General features: G+C 45.4%; 1 protein-coding gene across 1 annotated transcript in view; it reads right to left on the bottom strand.

Moving 5' to 3' along the window:
• The window catches only part of CLSTN2 (calsyntenin 2), a 568,589-nt gene that overhangs the window by 32,897 nt on the left and 515,622 nt on the right, over positions 1–20,070 (bottom strand). The window contains exon 9 of the mRNA XM_081072331.1: positions 10,016–10,178. Coding sequence (XP_080928457.1) covers positions 10,016–10,178 — 163 coding nt within the window. The remainder of the gene's footprint in view (positions 1–10,015; positions 10,179–20,070) is intronic.

A 20,070-nucleotide genomic window follows, 5' to 3' on the forward strand; every position in this document is an offset into this window, starting at 1 on the left:
AGTAAATTCAGGCTTAGAGAGTATAGTGGCCCAAGGCCACAAATGTAGCAAGTGGTGAAGTATGTGCCCTGCAGTATGAGTATATCCATCCCCACATAGGACCAGATGAGACATCCTGGTGGTACTGGCCAGCCCAGTCCACTGGAGCTCAGAGATACCCCACTCTGGTATGCCACCTAACACCTCTCAACTTCTCACTCAGCAGCTCCATCCTTAAAGACCAAACTTGGCAACTCTTTTGGATGCTAAGACATTTTCCTACACACTATTTTCTCTCAGCAAAACATTCATGTTCTATATTTTTGATTCAAGAATCCCAGATCTGTGTTGCACTCTTATTTATTAGTGACACAGCTCCAGGAAATCAATTCAATTAGCATTTTGCAATAGGCGGCCAGCATAAAATTTGAAATATATTTGCACTCAGGGGTGGCTGTGATGCAGGATTTTAATACATAACGAATACATTAACAATCTCTTTCTTTTTAAAATCTAGGGTGTCTGCATATACAACATGGCTCCTCTGTTAACATTTAGATATAAACATGTTCATGAATTATTTTAAGAAAAATAAGACCTGATTTCTAATACAAAGAACCTTCTCTAAGTTGTTGAGACATGATTTTGAATTCCTGGGGCTAGATCTGCACCCGTTTTTAAAGTGTTTGCTGTACACCTAGGCTTCTGTTAGATTCAGTGAACTATAAGATGTGGATCATACTCTCAAAGAGCTTACATTTAGTCGGGAGAAGAAAATATAGACCCTGGGAAAATATAAGAGTAAATTACAACACAATAGATGTTGAAAGGCAGAGTGTGATTAATCTGCAAACAAATGATATAGATAGATAATGTGTCTAACAGATCTCAGGGGAAAAATAATGGCCTTCATTTATAAAGTCCTTAAAACAGGGAAAGTCCTTTAATTGATATTTTATTTAATCCTTAAGTGGTAAGATAATCCTTTTGAGATCTTAGCCACTATGCTTTTAATTTCTCCCGTCTTAACTCCATTTAAACACATCTCTGGCTTGTGCTTATTGTTACAGGGAGGGTTGTGACGGGGAGAAGAGCACATGGGACCTGAAGCTGAGTCTCTTGCCCAGTTTCATTTCCAGAAGTGTACACCCTAAGAGGGGTGGAGAAGACCTGGGGATGGATCAGCATTCGGGGATAAATGGAGGAAGGAATTTTGGCTTCCCCCAGACGAGGAACTGATTCCCCAGACTGGGTTGTGGGGGGAGGGTGGTAAGACAACAGACAGAGCCAGGGCACCTGAGGCCAGTCACCTGGGCTGAGTCCTGGCAGGGTGTGTGACGTTGGGTGGGAATGCTGGCCTGGGGCCAGCATGTCCAGAGATGAACAGATGGACTGCCAATGGTCTTACAGAGAGAGCATGAGGAGTGTGGAGATATTTCTGTGCCCCTAAGTAAGGTAAGGAAATGCTGAGAGAGCTGTGAGTCCTCCAGGACCATTAGTGACCGAGGACCAGAGAGGTGAGCACCATTTTTGTGGCCACCTGCAAGGAAAGATGAATTGGAAGCCCCCATCAACACCCTAGACAGGTACAAATCTTCCTGAAATCAGCTGGTACCCGAAGGAAATGGGAGAATTCCAAATTTGCCAAAGTCAAGTTCTCCCCATTCAGATGGAATAGGGGCTTGAAACGAAACCAAGATGGATGTGGGAAAACTAATTGTTTTTTGTGTGAATACAGATTCTTGGCTGCTACACATACAACTTTCACAGATGATGTTTTCAGAGGTAGGTTACTTGTCCAAGGCCAAAACAGCCAGAAATTAGTGAGGCCTAGATTTAAACGCAGACTGTGCTTGCTCCTAAGCTTTGGACCTGCATGCCACATAATGAGATGTGGCTGGGAGGTTCAAGGAGGATTTCTGGGAAGGTAATAATTGGACTGCTTCCGAAAGATGGGGACAGGTTGGGACTAACACACGGCAAGGGGAGGATGTCCGATCATACTGGGGCTCTGTGGACACTGAATGAATTCAGCAGCAACTCCCAATAATTTGTGCCAAGTTTGCTGGGAAACATGGTTGTAGCATTTGGCAAACGTGATTTAACATAGCCTATGGTATTCTAAGCCAGTTTGTATTGAGAGTGAATTCCCTCTCAGCTTTCTTTCAAGTGAGAGGTGGAGACCACCCACCATAAACATAGCTTTTGAGTCAGGAAGTATGAGTAAAAGATCAATGTGTGCCAATGTACTAGGTCCCTCTCCTTTGCAAAGTGTGTGCAGGATGCTTCTGGTCATTTCTTCCCTGCTGTCATTCCCGTACCTAGTTAGTCTTAGAAACACATGGAAAGGATTGAGGGCCATGTTCCCTCTTGCTTGAGTCAGATGCTGCTCTGTGCAGCATGTTGATGGGGACGGCTTTCCATGAACACAATTTCATGGATGGTTGGGCATCCATTTCAAGAAATGCAAATGGTGAGAGCATCTGAAATCTTGCTTTCTCTCACTGCCTCATTTCAGTGATGGAGACATCCATGGAATGTAAAGACTAAGTGAAATGTGTAATCGACCCTCATATGCGGCAGCTTTCACGTTGTCCACAGAACCCTAGGGGGTTGCAGCTGTAGGTTGCAGGTGACTTGTGGAGACAGATGATCTGCCATTGTGGATGGCCATGACACATTCTCAGCAGGCTTTCTCGACCCTTCAGTTTTTACATACCCATCTCTAGCCTGTCCAGCAAACATTTATATAGCACGTTCTAAGTGAGCAAAACATAAAGTTCACGGATGACCTCAAAAGTCAGCTATCTGGGGTTGGGGATCTAAATTCATGGGGTTGGAAGGGATCTCATATATCATCCAGTACACCTCCTTCATTCTTTAGATGAAGGACTGAGGAGCACAGAGGCAAGAAACTTTCCAAGCAGGTAAGCAGCAGCAGCAGCGAGAATCTGGAATTCTCTTCTAATGCCAAACTTCCCTCCTTACACAAAACCATGAGACCTAATCTGGGGGTGGGGAAAATGCCCAGGGAGTTTGGGCAAATGATTTGACCCCAGATGCCAGAATCCTCTGGTCTTCCTTACATGGCTGTGTAACACCATCTGGCTTTTCATGGCTCTAGAAGCAGGGTGGTGTAGCACCATAACTAAAGGTAAGGGCTTTGGTGGCACACACCGGAATGCAAATCCAGGCCCTATGAGACCCTTATCAAGGTATTTATCTTCCCTAAGTCTCAGTTTTCGCATCTGCAAAATGGGGATTGTAATCATACCCATGACATAAGGAAGTTAAAAGAGAAGTTGGAAGGGGCTCAGCACAGAGCAGGAGCTCAGAAATGACAGCTAGTTCTAGTGGCAGCAAGAACCAGTGGACTCCTGGATGGGATACGTCACGCGAGTTTTCTCTGTCTCTCTTTTCAGTGGCCTCTTTCGCATTTTTCCCCCTTCCATCTGGTGTGTCTCAGAGAAGCTAAAATGAAACCGTTTTCTCTCTAAGACCCTTGTCAAATTTTTAAATTTATATAATCTTCAGAATAAGATACAAAGTTGGAATTATAACTCAGTTATACTGTTATAATATAGCAGTATATTTTCAGACACGAATCACTAATTTTAAAGCTGATTTCACCTGTGTTGTCTTTAAATCAATACACCCTCATGTCAAATGAACTCCAGGCCCTAAAACAATCTTGCCTTGATTTTTAAATACAGACAATGCTAAGAGACACTCTGTTAATCATTCCTGTGTGTCAGATCATGAACCATACACTTTTGTGAAAACAGCCTGGAAAATGGGATGTAATTCAACAAACATTAGTTATTGACCATCTCTAGGTCTCGGAGTAGGAGGAACGGTGAGAGGAGAATCTGCGGGAGCAGACAGTCCTTGCCTTCTGCAAACCTAGTGGAGTAGGGGATGGAGGCTCTGCATTAAGAACTCCAATGAGATGTTTTCCAAAGAGTGTTCTGGGAACACTATTTCACAAAGAGTGAGTTCCACAGTGAAATAAGATTAAGGGTTTCAGGTTAAGTAACGTCAAACAGATTGCTGTATTGGTGGGCTTTGGAGACTCGTGATAAGCTAACATGCATTCTGACTCTCCCGTGGGGTGGTGGGAGGATGGTGTATGCGGTGTCCCAACCTTGACCTTGGACTCCTTATGGAAGGGGCCTCCTGTGGGACTGGAGCTTCAGGAAGCCCTCTCTAGGAAATGTCACCTGCATGTAAAGCAGACTATGCCAGCACGTGCCTCTTTCTTCCAGAGCACAGACCCTAGGGATACAGAATAATTTCAACAGACTTTATTAAGATAATTTGTACTAAATTAGACCAAGCTTATTAAATGAAGGCATGTCCTCCATGTCTCTGCACTTGTTTTAGTGTCTGGCAGAAAATGACCTGGAAATGTACACCAGCTCTCAGGACCACATGTGACTCTAATTCCTCTCTCGCTGAGGATCACATGCTGTTGCTTACTGCAACTCTCGGCGTTATTTCTACCTTTGTCTCACTTCTTTGACCATTCCATTATTTGCCTTGGCTCCTCCCAAAAGCCACAATGGGGGCTTTGTGTCTGTCCCCAAACAGGCGCTAATTCATAGAACCATCCCCTTTTCTACCTCCTGCTGCTTTATTTGTCAGGTGAGGGGTGGGACTCAGTAAGACCAGGTGCTAGGGGAGAGGGCCTTCCTTATCTGAGACCAGGGTCATGTCACGGTCAGCAGTAGGCAAAGCCAGACACGCTTGGGAGGCCAGAGTCCAGAATGCTGGAGAGTCCCTGACAGAGGTGGGGTGAGGTGGTCGCTGGGGACAGCGCATGAGTTGGGACACCTGTGACAAGACCCACCAAGAATAGATGAGGATCAGGCAGGCGGCAGAGTAGTGGCTTCTTAAGTAGGTGCCTAGAACTGTGTTTCTTCAAACACGTGCCGCCATTTTGTTAAAAGTACTGTTGCCCAGATGCCACCTACGATAGATAAGAGAGCTGCTCTGGTTGTAATGTTGGGAGAGGTGTGCTGACCTGTCACCTGCTGGGGCACCTCCCTGACCTCCTGGGGGCTCCCCAAAGCCCTGGTCTGGCATGATCACAGCCTTCCTGAGTCACTGCCACGGACAGCTGGGCTACAGTGCCTAGGTGACGTGGCCCTGTGTACAGGTCCAGGGGCGAAGCGGATGTGAGTATACAATTTTTATTTATGAGTAGAACTTGAATTGTTGTTAGAATTGGATGAGTAGGAAATCTAAGGAAAATAACAAATTCATTAGTCTTTTAAATGATCTTCTCCCATGGCATGACTCAGAGAGAGATAAGGAACCTGGTATTTGTTTAAAGGCAACAGTTTCTGAATCACCACAGACTGAGCCTGGCCACGAGAGAGGGTCTGAGTCTGTCCTGAGAACACTGTGACACCCAGCACGTGTGACACCAGGTAGAGAAAGGAGGACTCTTCTGGGAGGTAAGATCCATCCTGACGGCATGTTCTCTACAATTAAGGCACAGGCCATTCTCTAGGCTGTACTGGCGGCATTTCTCAAGTGTAAATGAAGTAGCAATTTTTTTAATTACTGGAAAAAATGCCAATGAAAATGAAGTTCCATTGATGACTTGGGCTTTCAAATTAACTAAAAGGACACAGTAGGCTAATTGGGGCTGCAGAGCTCTGCCCAGCAACAGTCTGGGGCCAGTTCCCAGGAGCACCCAACAAGCAGCTGTTATCCCATGACTTTCTATTCCCGTTGTTAAACCCCATGGACATGTCACAATTTCACAGGTGGGAGCTAGTTCCCTTGCCAACCTTAAAAAGCACCTGAAAAACTCCCCACAATCGCAGGCCCAATTAGAGGTCCACACAGAGGGCTTACAGTATGTATATAAATGGACTTTGGAAGGTTTAGAAACCTGCTGAAATAAGGGCTACAGGGTAGGCCATTAACTTCACAGCACCGTGTCCTATTTGAAGAAGTTTCAATGTGCCTTTCCAGGACACAATGTAGCTCCAAGGAAGAGATAAGAATTCATGGGAATCCAAGCTCCTTAACAAGGCAGTACGACATCCTATGGTCTGGTCTCAACTCCTTTTCCCCGCCTCTTCTCCACTCATTCTGGTCCATGTACTTCCCAGCGACAAGGCACCCTGAGCACACCTGGCAAGCTTCCCTGCCATGGCTCGTGCTGTTGCCTTCTTATCTCCCCAGTGAACTCTGACTCATCCTATAAAGTCCAATTTTAAAGATTTAAAAGATGTTTTCCCATGCTGAAAATTTATTAATGGATTGTCATCCCTCTCAGGGAAGATACCTAAATCTCCTCCAAGGCCCCAAAGACTGCATGAGCAGGTTCTTGCCTACACCACAGACCCTATCTTCTAATAATTGTCTTCTGATGAACTAGTCATCGGCTTCCCTCTGACCTATAGATGGACCTGAGAGGGCAAGTCTGTGTGTGAGGGTTAGTCCTGGGGAAAGGGAGTCAGTGCATGCAAGGAGCCATGGGGAAGCTGGAATCAGAGAAGCCAGAACATACCAAGGTCTTACAGACTGTCTGCCATGTTTGGTTTAGGTAGAAGGAGCAGAGAGGGGGTGGAGGAGAGGATTAGCAGGTGTTTTCCAATTTACACATTAATTTGACTGGAACATACCCAGCACATTCCATGTGCTCAGTGCTGAACCCTTGTAACAACCCTGTGAGCTACGTACCACTGTAGTTTTATGCATCAGAAAACATGAGCTCATGGCAGTTAGGAATTCTGCTGAATCCACACAGTTAGTAAGTGGCAGGGCTAGGATTTGGATTTGACTCAAACTCAAAATTTTCTGACTACAAAGCCTAAACTCTTTTTGTTGTTGTTGTTCTGTTGGGGGGGGGAGCTACTTAAGGAAGTACACAGCAGGGCCATGCAGAATTCCTGTGGGGTTTTGATTCCAGGGTTGTCAAATATCTCAGAAGGTAAAGGGTTTATAGGGTTTGTATCAATACACATCAGCTCCTGCATTTTTCCCAACACATAATTATATCAACAGAATCATCAATTAGAAATAGGGGCAGTGAGCCACACTGAGAGGAGAACAGGCTTTGAAGACATGGCATCATGCAGATTTGACTGAGTGACTCTGGGTAAGCTACTTCACCTCTCAGAGCCTCAGTTTCTTTATCTACAAGTTGGGACAAATAGCACTTTCTGACATTAGCACCCCATTATGTAAATAATCTCCTTGCCACACTGACTCTTAAATGAAATGAAATAAGGTACTTGCACTCACATTTAATTGGCCAAGGCAAGTCACATGACCGCACCTAACTCCAACAAAGAGTGGCCTTAGTGTCTACCTGGGAAGGGGACAGAAATACTCAGGGAACATCCACGTAGTCATTGTCTCTCCCACATTCTTGTAAAATAAATGTATACTTTAGTTTAATGTTTGAAAAGCATTTCTGTGCAATAGCTTTTAAATAAATTGTAATCAGATATAATATTAGAGCTGCTATTGATAAAGTGACAACTCCATCTTCAGATGTGGCCTATGATACTTCACAGAGAATAGAGTTAAGGGCCACAAACAACAGTCTCCATCCTAGGGTAGGGTCCCTTACAGCATCTGCCCAGGGGGATTTCAGAATTGCTATGGACAGAAGACTGCCGTATTTCTCAAATACTTCTTTCTTAATATAAGTGTTTCTTTGGTTATTGTGTCTTATTCAACTGTTGCATTGTCTGTGTGTGTGTGTGTGTGTGTGTGTGTGTAAGGGATGACGGTTATGGTGGTGGCAAATAATTCTTCCTATTAGTGTATATCCAGATCAACTGGAGCCACATCTGTGTCTGGTACAGAGGCTTCCATGCATCTCCCCCTGAAGAAGAAATCACCAGGAAGCACTCAGAGAGCCTCGACCTTCAGCTTGGAGCCAGTAACAGGTGGGACTTTTGGGTTGTCTCATTTAGGGAAAGGTAGTTGTATTTTTTGGTGTGGGAAGGAGTGTCAAGTATCTGTTGACTAGGTGGACAGTCTGTGCTGTTCATCATTGTTGTTCATAAAATATTTTCAGTTTTTCTTCCAGACATATTATAGATTTTACTTCCCTGACCTGTTGGAGTTCAGTGTGGTCATGTGACTAGCTTTGGCCAATAAAATGTGAGTAAAAATGATTGTGTCGCTGGTAGGTGAAAGCTTTAAGGGCTCGTGCACCATTCATCATGCTTTCTGTCTCGTCTTTCTTGGAGGCCAGCAACATGGCTGCTCATTATGCTTGGGGTCCAGACTGAAGGAAAGACAGAGAAGAGCCTCTGTTGATTTGCACAGTAACTGGGAATTGGGGCTTGCTTGTCACTGCAGTGCAACTTAGTCTTTTTTTTTTTTTAAATTAAAGTTTATTGGGGTGACAATTGTTAGTCTATTTTAATGGATTCCGAGATCATCTTAATTCTTGATAAAAATCACTTTTCATTTTGGTGGGATTGTTTCCCTACCCAGTGGGCACATAACTGGGCAGTAGTGCTTGCAGCTGGACTTGTAGAGTTGCACGCTGGGGTGACAGAAATCCAATGTGGTCTCGGAGGACCTCTAAGGAAGAGTCAAGGTAAGGTTCATCGTGAGGACATGAGTAGAGGCCTCTTATCTTATGGACAGCATCCAGGCCATGTTCCAAAATACCCGCAGGCTGCTGTGGTATCAGCCAGGGGACGGAGCCACACCTGGGGGCCTTCACTAGCACAGCTGTGCTCAGTGACTAATGATTTCTGTGAAAACTCTGAATTAGTACCTTGCTATACTAATTAGTTTCATGGACTCTTGTCAGATGACACAATTTCCCTTTCCTGATATCCTAGGGAATTCTTCCACACTGATGAAACTCTCATCAAGTTCTGTTGTAATGTTTAATGAATTTTTTACTACCATGTGACATATGTCAGACATCAAGTAGATGACCTCAACTCAAAAACACATTTTCCTCCCTTGTATCATTCCTATTTTATTCTCTTCCTGGGTTTTGTATTCCTGCTGCTCCCAGGGCTGCACTATGTGCACTTATTTCCATCTTCTCTTGCACGGAGCTGTGCAGAACTCACTCTTTGTCCCAACTCAGAGGGGCTATGTGTCCTCTAGTTCACCCTTTGGTTGGCTGGTCCTCTGAAGGCCTATTCTTACACCAGAGTCTGCCTGTCCCTTCAGTCCCCCATGGTGAATGGTCAAAGTCACAAATCTTGGTAACTTTCACAGAATCCATCAACACGAGGTTGGATCATCAGCTCAAAGAACCAATATGCTTATTTGGGGAATATTTTCCTTCCCTTCTGCTCTGTCATTAGTACTTCGAAGCACCATAGCCCTTTAGGAAGCAAAAATAGAGTCCAATTGATCTCAGTGAAAGACAGAAAGGTCTCCTTGGAGAGCTGGTTTTCCTGATTCCAAATAAGAGATTGGCCTGTGTTTGGCGATTGGAGGAGAGGTAGCAGTAGAAGAAGTGAGGAGGGAGTAGAGAGCTTTGAGTGGGAAGGTAACAAGGAGCTTCTGTCCTCAGGGAGCAGGGATGGGGCTTAGAGTTGAGCTGAACTTGAGGGCGGCCTCCCACAGCCACGCACCCATATTTATGAGTTCCCAGAACAGAAGGTTGTGTGCTTGGACACCTTGTATGGGGATAAATAAGACCTCTGGCTCCTGACCAACGTGGCGCTAAGCAGAGCCAACTGCCCATTTTAATACAGGATTCTATACTCGGCCTTTTCTTATTCATAGCCCCAGTTTGAAATCAGATAAGGTTTCAGAACAATAAAAGGCATTAGCGACTCAGAGGCAACCGTGAAAACGCTTATGTTGATCTAAAATCAAAATCTGGTTTCAAGCCAAGTGCTTTATTATTACACAAACTTAGTGTCTGGATTAATCCTTATTTTTTTAAGTCCTGTTTTATTAATCAGGGATAGTAAATTTTCTTGGCTAAATTTTCCCACACCACTTGCTTTCCCCTTTTTCCTGTCAGTGTCTTTCATGGACTGTACACAGATGGGCCAGTAAGAAGGGCTTGACCTAGAGTTACCTTGCCAACAGGCGCCGACCGTAAGTTGCATGGCTATGTGAGACGGATGAATGGGCCAATCGTTGGTCACCAGATATGGTTCATATGTTGCTCCATCCATGTATAAGGTAACGACAGGAAACTCCACATTGATGACATAGTAATGCCACTCTTTGTCACAAATCTAATGAAAAGAAAGACAAGCAACACTTAAAATTGAACATGCAATGAAACATCACACAGGCTTTTGTTCTAATTATGAAAGAAGGAGAAAGCATTTTGGGGTCAACAATTTGTACTGCAAAGAACTCAATGAACATAATGATTGATAGGAGGTTCTAGAAGCTCACATCAAATGGGATGGGGCAAACCATGGGGCAGAGGAATGTCACCAGGCAAACATTTGACTGTGGGCAGCTTAATCTTGGTCACATAATTTCCAGCTGTCTAGGCTGGCAAGTTCTTGGTGGACAGGTGGGGGTGTCAGCTTAAATTTGCTTTGCATGAACATTTTCTCAGTTCTTTAGTAGAGAAAAAGTTAAATTCAAATTATTTTTCTAAGTTTGGGGATAGGTGGAGCTATAAAACGACAGGTGCTAGATTAAAAGTAGAAATGAAGATGAAGATAGAGAAGGTGAGGCAGAAGGGAAAAAGAAGAAGAAAATGGAAGAGGGGAGCATTAGAAAGGAGTAAGAGACAAGGCAATGAATATGGGAAGAGGAAGAAGGATGAGATCTAGAAAATAGGAACCCCCCAATTCCTTTGTCTCTACATTAAAGCTAGACCGTGGAGCTGTTTAATCTCATGCCCCTTTCAACTCAAGCAAAATAAATTCTGAGAGAGCTAGTCTTCCTAAGGGGACAAAGCTTCGTATAGCCTTGGAGTACCTGGGGAGGCAGAGAAGGACCACAGATGGGTGCTCGTAGCCTGGACCTGGTACAGAAAACTCTGACACAATGGCCCCTCATCACCTTTTATCTCTGAGACTTATGGTCTTAGGGCTGGGAACCAAAACCTAACCTTGGTGGATGGGTATGGACTTTGGGGGCTAGGATACTGTCACAATTCCTGACCCCAAGTGACTGAACTCCCACAGCATGATCCACAATAGAAATCAGGCCTGGACCATCTTGGGAAGGGAGACACGAAGCGTCAAAGGAGGAAAGGCAGATGGTGCGCCCTCCCTCCAGTCTCCTAAGTGAGTGCCTTGGGAGTCACGTTAGACTCTCTCCTCCACCCCCCTCTCCCTCTGATCCCTCTGCTCTCTGTGGAGTCCACCTCGGAAATGTCTCTCGCCTGCATCTTCTTGTCTCCATTGCCCCAGCCATCTGTGGCAGCAGAGATAGATGAGTTCTGCATGAAGGTGACCCCAAGGTGAGGCTGCCAAAGCCCTCCCTACGCCCCACAGTGGATTCAATGTGCTGTTTCTCATGACTAGATAACACCAATAGGGTTGCTAAATGATCTTTTCCCTTTCATTTTGGAATGAGAATTTTTTTCCGTAATGTTCCTTTTCTATTGCCCTGTCTCATGTCTCAGAAAATTGTTCCTTTTGAAGCCCATTAGCCTGATAAATCCTGAAGAATATTTTAGGGGCCCGTGGAAGACAAGCAGGAGGGGTCCAGGCCGATGTCGCCAAAGTCCTGTTACATCTCACTGAGTGTACAGCTCAGTGCCTGTTACACCTCACTAGAGGTCCTGACCCAGTTCATATTTCCTCCCTGCTCAGTGCTTGAGACTAGACACTGGGTTGTGTGCAGGGCTCTGAGGCTGGGCCTGTTAGTGGCATGGGGCTGACCCAGGGCTGCAGGTGTGGCACAAAGGAAGACCTGGAGACAGAGTCCAGGGGTAATGGAAGAGTGAGGAACTAGGGAGAGGATTTGAATAAGGAAGCATCCAATCCAAGGAGGCTCAATGCACCTTGGACTTGAGGTTTGTAATCAGGGATAGCCAGGCAGTATATTCCAGAACCTGAAATATAGTTCACATCCTGGGGATGTTGTTCCCTGATGCATGAGGAAATCTCTGGTCAGGCTCAGGGTTCAGAGGGAATGGGTGGCAGGGCTATGACCTTGACCCCTTGCCCTTTGAAATGTAGGCAGAGCATTAGAGTCAGCCAGGCAGCCCTTGGGGGCTCCCCTATCCTAGCTGCCATCACCACCGTCCCAGGGTCCCGATGGATCCCAGGGCCCATCATCGGGGCACGGCCACCACATTGAATCCATGTACCTCCTGCCTCTATAGCACTCCAAGTCTGCCAAAGCTAGATGAAGATGATCCTCTGGCTAGTCTCTTTCATAACACAACATTTTTGCAGAACAATACAAAAAAATTCCAAGAAAGAAGTAAGATAATTCCATAACTCTACAGCAGCAACAACCCCTCTCAATATTACAGCCTTCCCTAGGCATTCGCCCCTCCACCTCCCCGCACCCCAGGCCTCACTGCAAGCTTTTCTGAAGTGTGCTCCATGAACAGCAGCCCCTATAATGGCTTGCATAAAAACAGTGACTTTGTACATTGAGCCTCGTTTTTTTGGTTTTTTTTTTTTTTGGAATTTCCCATTTAATTAGCATATCAAAGACTCCTAGCAGCCTCAAGGTATATGCCTATAATAACTTTTCAACCTTGCTGGAAAGTGGATCTTTTCTATTTGTGGCATTTTTATAAACATTCTGTGAAACAACAGCTGGGAAAAGTCTATTTGGATCATACTGCATATACAATTTGAAAGTTTGCTGGTTTCTCTTAGCCTCAACATTAAAATGCCTTCACCAACTTCATTTTAGATGGCTATATAATATGGATATACTATAGTATACTTAAATATTCCCTGATTATCAGACCTGCAATTATAAATGATGCTGTAATGAATTTCTTTGTGCATAAATACTTGTCCACATTTCTGATTACATTCATTGGAATGATTCCTGGAAGTGGAATTATTGGGTCAAAGGTTGGAGGTATTTGGAAGACGCTTGACACATATTGTCAGTGATTTTTTTCTGCAAAGGGTTGTGCCGATTTATACACCTGCCTGCAGAGTGTGAGGGCTGCTGCATTGCACCTTACCACACTGAGCACTGAAAAATTATAAAACTGTGGCAAATTGAAAGTGAATACATTTTATCTCAATTTAATGCAGGTCACAAGACATGGCAAGATTTATATTCTCCAAGGTCAGAAGGGAGGGCCTTCTGGGAATGGGGAGCCACCTGAGCTAAGACTCAGAGGTGGAAATAACTAGAAACTTCCCCAGTTAGCTCCTAATTGGGCATCCAAACAGGCTTTTAGCTCAGACTAGGTTTATGCCTGCAGACTTCTCGCACCAAGTAATCTATAAAGACAGCTAAAGGAAATGCCTAATTAGGGTTTCATAAATGTGGATCTATGAGCAAAAAGAGACCTGCATTAACCCTCCACTAGAACTGTAGGGACAAACTGTAATTGAAAAATGATTGAGCCAGGAGGAAGCAAAAATAAATGTGTCAATGCATAGCTGGACCAAGAAAGAAGGATGTTTGGCAAAGTGACCTCTCCTGGGGGGAGAGAACTTTCATTCCCAACTCTTTGTGAACACTAGAGAATGCAGCCGGCACCAAGCATGTCCAATGCCATCCCCTGATGCCCAGGGCCTTGGCTGGACCGAAGACACTAGTCTCAGAAACCCGGCAGGTGTGTTCCCGAGGTGGGCAGCTGCAGCTGCTGTTAGCTGGCAAGTGACTCAGAGACCAGAGACCCAGGGACAGAAGTAGAGCAGGGACAATGTCAAAGGAGGTCTGAGTTGGGAGTAGGCTGGCGCTCCAGGGTGAGCTGGGGGCCAGAGAAGCCTCCAGTGAGAGGAGAGGAGAAGGCCAGGCTGCTGATGGATTGGCCCGAATGTTCCTTAAAGGGCCACACCAGGAGTGCTGAGTTGGTTTGCCCGGTACATCAGGTGTTTCTGAGTGCAGCGACTCCAGGTGAGATGCATTTATTTACCATCTACTATATGCCAGGGAGTGTGCCAGGGGCTGTTCAGTCTAATGGCACCAAGTACACAAAAGACTCAAGTGTAGTGGGAACTGAGGTAAGTGTGATGGACCAGGTGCAAAGCACTGGGAGATCCCAGGGAGTGGAAAGATCATTTCTGACTGGAGAAGGTGGTATGTAGTGTAGATATTGCAAGACTGTGAAGATTTCATCAGGAACAGGTGACAAGGAAAATATTTCAGGCAGATGAAGCAGACACCTTTTATTCCTTTAATCATTCATTTCTCTTTTCTGTTGCTAAAGAAGGTACTAGGTTTGGGGCATATGGAGATTGAGTCACTCAGTCACTCCTGCAGACATTTACTGAATGCGTATCCTGCTTTGTGAATGAAAGAAAGCACCTGCCTTTATGGAGCTTCCAGTCCAGTCACAGACTTGACAAAGGGGCTTATAACTGACTGTGACTCATGTCTGCACAGATCTGTACAAGGTGCTAGGGTGACCCTGTGTGTGTGGGGGTGAGAGAGGGGGTGTCTGATTGCACCGGGAGGAGGGAAAGAGCAAAGACACAGAGTTTCAAGGGGTCTGGTTGGTTGGGGAAAGGTGAGGAGTGGGAGGTGAGGCAGCCAGGATAGATTTGGAACTGAGGCCCGAGAAAGTGGACTACTTTTATTCTGGAGGTCTGGGCATTTCTGGGCGGGAGGAGGATGGTAGTCAGACCGTGTTTCCCCGAAAAATAACACCTAGCCGGACCATCAGCTCTAATGTGTCTTTTGGAGCCAAAATTAATATAAGACCTGGTCTTATTTTTACTATAATATAAGACCAGGTATAATATAATATAATATTATATAATGTAATGTACTATGATATGATATAATATAATATAATATAATATAATATAATACCGGGTCTTATATAACATAAGACTGGGTCTTATATTAATTTTTGCTTCAAAAGACGCATTAGAGTTGGTTGTCCGGCGAGGTCTTATTTTCGGAGAAACACGGTAATAACAATTAATCTTGGGACATGCTTTTCAATTTTGAAGCAACTTTCCCTGTTCCTTCTACTGTTTGATCCTCGCTGGAGCCTTGTAAAGTAGGAGGGCCAGTTCCGTCTTAGACACCTTTAGAAAACAAAAGGAAAGAAATGATGTGGTTTCTAATCTCAAGGAGTTTATACTGAGTGAGATGTAACACAGACCCCACTGTGTGTCACACACACGATGTGTCTTTCCATTTCACACACAACCAGTGGCTCAGCGTTACACACTCACTGCCCAACGAGGACCTTGAGCGGAGGCTGATCTCTTGAGTGATGGGCAGGTTCATCAGGTTGGCTCTGAGTGGCCCCACTTGAGGTTTTACTTCAAACTCATCATGTCCAAAATTGAGCTGAACACCTACTGTGCTCCCGCCTCACCTACTTCCTCTCCTGGGTTCCCCCTCAGCAAATGCTCCCTGATCCAGTCTGTCGCCCAAGCCAGAACACTGAGCATTGATGTGGACTCCTGCACTTTTTCCCTCACTCTAGTTAATTGACTCCCAAGTTCTGATGATGCTTCTCTTGTCCATTCTCACTGCTCTACCCTCACGAGTCCTCAGAACTTACAATATGTACCAGAGAGGGGTAATACTGAGAAAGGATGTCTGGGACAGGCTGCTGCAAGATGGAAAGCATTTGAGCACGGAGAGAGGACCATTTGTACCAGGGGAATGGTGAGAAAGCTTTGGTGTGAGTGTGGGTCAGAGAGAGTGAGCAGCCTACTAGTGGCTGGTTGCCATGGGGCTAGAGGCAGCCACAGAATGAGATGGGCCAGGGCAGCAGAGGAGGGGCCGGAGGGGGTCCATGGAGCCAACCCTGTGGGTAATGGGTTGGGGGTCACACCTGCTTTAGGAATTTCTGGGGAATCATGTTCTGGACTTTGGGAAATGAAGTTAACCTTCCTAACCCTTTCTCTGTAAAGTGAGGATATTAATCGTATCTACATCACAGAGTGGATGTATCCTTCAAGCTAAAATAAAACACACACAGTACTTAGCAATTATTTTTAGCCTGAGTGGATATGGAGACACCTTTCCTTTTCCAAATACATTGAGATGCTGGATAACATACAACAACAATAACAAAATAAAGTAAAAATAAGAGAGCTAGAAAAAGAACTCCTTAGGTGTAAAAAACAACACAAAAGAAAAACCAAAGCTGCATCTGAGAGGTGAAACAGTGGCTGGGATGGGTCACAGCCCAGCCCATCAGCCATGGTTTCAAAGGTCATGGGAATGAGGAATGGAGACTCAGGTCTTCTGTTCATGAAAACGTGAGCTGGCACGTATGTCTGCATAAAGCCTGCAGCTGCACAGCGGCTGTCTGAGGCTGGGGTCCCAGCATAACCACTGCCATTGACCTAGGAATGCTGGGAGGAAGCCTGCCAACCAATCTGGAATGAAGCATCTCTGAGAAATTCGGCCCCTAAGCCTGCTCTGTGCCTGTGCATTGGATTCAAAGGTACCAACCTACATGGTGTGGAAATCCGCAACTCAGAAATAACTTAAAAATGCATCCGTGAGGTCTGTAGGCCCCCAGTAAAGACATACTCAAAACCTTTCCCTGAAGATGTGCCCACCAACTAGGGCCTGAGCAGGACAATCCCTGTCAAAGATGAGCTCAAAGTCAAAAGTTACAAAACAAAGAGGAAATGATCCTTTGCATGGGTGAGAAAAAGGAGACAAAACACATGATCAAACTCACGTTCCAGGAACCACAGAAAATGGAGCAATTGGAAAGGGAATAGGGGAAGGAAGATTTGAAAATGAACCACATGAATATTCCAGGAATAAAAGACATAGTTGTTGAAATAGAAATCAATCAATAGTTAAACCACGAGAAAGCTGACAACAGAATTAGGGAACTGGAAGATAGGGGAGATTATAGCAAAATGAACAGTTTGATAAAGCAGTTAAGAGATACGGATTCTGTGGACGATAGAAGGAAACATGCCAGCACACATCATACCAGAAGTGTGTGGCCGGAGGGGAGCTGCTGGAGCGGTGGGCTGGGCTCCTGAGGACCTTGTGTGGCACACTGAGGAGTGTGTGACTCTTTTAGTGCCTTGCGTTCTGGAAAGCCACTCTGTACTGCAACAGCCTTATCGTGTGTTAAATTCAGATGACAATGATACACAGACCTATGCAAGCCCCTGCTTATGTAGATATATTTGAAGGTTAGGCCAAAACTGAATTTTGTGTCTGCAAATGGAGAGCTATTGAACCAGGAGGGTTGAAACCATGCAGATTGGGTTCTCACAGGGGACTTGCAAGGCCATTTGGCCTCAGGCCACTGTTTTGGAACATTAGAAAAATGAGGTTTTGGTTAGTGCCAAGATCAACTTCGTGCCAAAGCAAAGATGCCACTCTCGTTTGCAAATCTGTTTAAGACCTTCCCAGGAGGTTGTCTGCACTTCCGAACTGGCAAGGAGACATACAGTGTGATTTCAGTGGAAGGTGATTATGACAGCTCAGAAAGCACCCACTAGGCTTTCTGTCAAAATGCAATTGCTGATTCTGGGTGGGGGAGCACAGGGGAGCAGCAAACATGAAGGTAGCCTGTGCCAAAGAGACCACTCCCATTTGCAATGTGGTTGAGCAACATTTGGGCAAATCCTCAAAACAATCCTGAGAAACTGTCCTTTACATTTGTGCATTTGTGCAAGAATTGTTGGCACCCAGGATTTAAATTCCTCCATGGGGAGAGAAAACATACCTGTATTATGTGCTCTGACGATATGCCCGGCACTGTGGCAACATGCTATGATTTTTGTCTATGTAATCAGCTTACTGGACCAATTGGTTTATTCTTTTCCACCACTGCCTTTAACCCATGTCAATCAGGTCTCCCTTCCCCACCCCTGGACGATACCCTGGGAAGATTCCTCAACTTTCAGCTCTTACTGATAGTCTCATTTTTCACGTATTAAAAAGTACACTTCAATTAGTCTCTCATCCAACTCAAAGCTTCTCTTGCCCAGTCTGGGGTTGATCTGCAAATTCTGCAAAGCCCCATGGGGGTAGGATGATGTGGGAGTGAGGTCAGGGCAGAAAGGCTGCTCTCAGTGAAGTGGGATTGTGCATTCTGAGTGCTCTGTGTCCCGCTTGCAAGGAAGAGGCACGGGACCAGACGGAGACGAGGCTCCTCACTGACGGTCACGTGGTCAAGTGTTCTCCTCAGACATTTGAGGCTTCTTTACCAACTTGGGTTTAGTCAAACAGTTTCCTGCAAGATGTACCACGAGCAAAGGCTTCTAGGGTCAAAATGTTTTCGAAAACAGTTAAATAGGTTTCCGTTAGCAAGGCTCCTTGAGGCAGCTGTTCTCAAAAGACGGCTCATGGACCAGAGATGTCAGCATCTCCTAGTGTTATAGACCGAATGTTTGCAAACGCCCTTCCCTCATCCATATATTGAAGCCCTAACCCCCAATGTAGTTGGGGATGAGGCCTCTGGAACACGATTAGGGTTAGATACGGTCATGGGGGTGGGGGCCCATGATGGGATTAGTGTCCTTAGAAGAACTGGAAGAGAGTCTAGAGTTCTCTCTCTCAGCCATGCGAGGACACACTGAGAAGGCAGCCCGCTGTCAGCCAGGAAGAGGGCTCTTACCAGAAACTGAGTCAGCTAGCCCCTTGATCTTGGACTACCCAGCCTCCGGAACTGTAAGAAAATAAACGTCTGTTGTTTAAACCACCCGGCCTATGGTATTTTGTTACACCAGCCCGAGCTAAGACACCTAGGAACTTGTTAAAAATGCAAATTCTCAGGTCTCACACCAGACCCTCTGAATCAGAAACTTGGGGGGTGGGGCTGGCAGTCTTCATTTCAACAGGCCCTCCAGGTGGTTTTCACAGGCTGTTTGAGCACCTCTGCGTCAGAGAATTTAAAATGTTAGTGCTGGGGACCGAATAGGCCGTTGACCAGATTTTTTGACCTGCTTTATTTTGTCTTCCTATAAATATCACCTGGAACACAAAGATCTCAGTAGACACATGCTGTGAAATTTTTTTAATTCGTTTGACACATATTCTTTGAGAACCCACTATGGCCCAGGCACGGAGAATGGAGAATGCGAGAGTGAACTAAACAGGAAGATTTCTGCCAGTCCCTCCCACTTGCCAGCATTCGCCAGTCTCTTCTCCTCACTTCCATTCCTTCTGCCCCCATTCCAAATTGTCCTTGCCTCTGCTCATGTATTTTTTCCGGCTTCTGCTCTTGAGCATAAAAGACCACACTTACCCGCCAAAAAAATTCTCTCTTAAGCCAACCAAGCTTTCTTTCTCCTCCCCGATTTTTGCTTTCAGGATCTACCATAGAATTCACCTGGGGATATGTTCCTCATGAATTTCCTTAGCAGCTAACATCTGTCAGGGCCCTGGGGATTGGACCTGCAGGGGCACAGCCCGCCTGTTGTAGGTTGTAAGTGCCCAGGTACAGAGCAAGATTAATATTTTACCAGCCCAGGAAGCACATGGCTTAAATTTGACAATTAGGAAAGGGACTGCCTCTCCTCAGGTGTTCTTTCCCGGATCACACAATCAGTTGCACAAAGACTGAACGGTTCACTCGCCTCGAAGAAGAAACTCTTGAAAGCTTTGGGATGGGGTTGAGGTGGTTAGAGTTCCACTCTGTGGGTGCTCCCTCCTCCTGCAAAAGACTGAGCTTCTCAAAGTGCAGTGGAAGGGACATTGCAGCCACTCAATAATGAGCTTTTATAGACTGACTGACTGAATGATTGAATGAACAAATGATTATAGGAGCCACTACACTGACAATGGTTCCTCTAGAAAAGGGGGTCACGAGGGTGCCGCTCAGAAAACTGGAACACGGCCCTGGGCATGAGGCCATATCTGTGTCAAATACCTGGACTTACAGCAAACCTCACCAGGCTGGCAATCCAGGAGGAAGGTTTGAGAAGGCCCAGCAGACGTGGAAGGTTCTGGATAGAGGACGAGAGCCTCATAAGGCAAAGGAAGAAGGGAGAAAGTCATCAGATACAGTGAGTCCTGATAAGACCCTGACTCGGGAGGGGCCCACGCATGTGGCCCAGGCTTCCTCAC

Source organism: Rhinolophus hipposideros, assembly GCF_964194185.1.
Source record: "Rhinolophus hipposideros genome assembly, chromosome: 14".
Classification (NCBI taxonomy): domain Eukaryota; kingdom Metazoa; phylum Chordata; class Mammalia; order Chiroptera; family Rhinolophidae; genus Rhinolophus; species Rhinolophus hipposideros.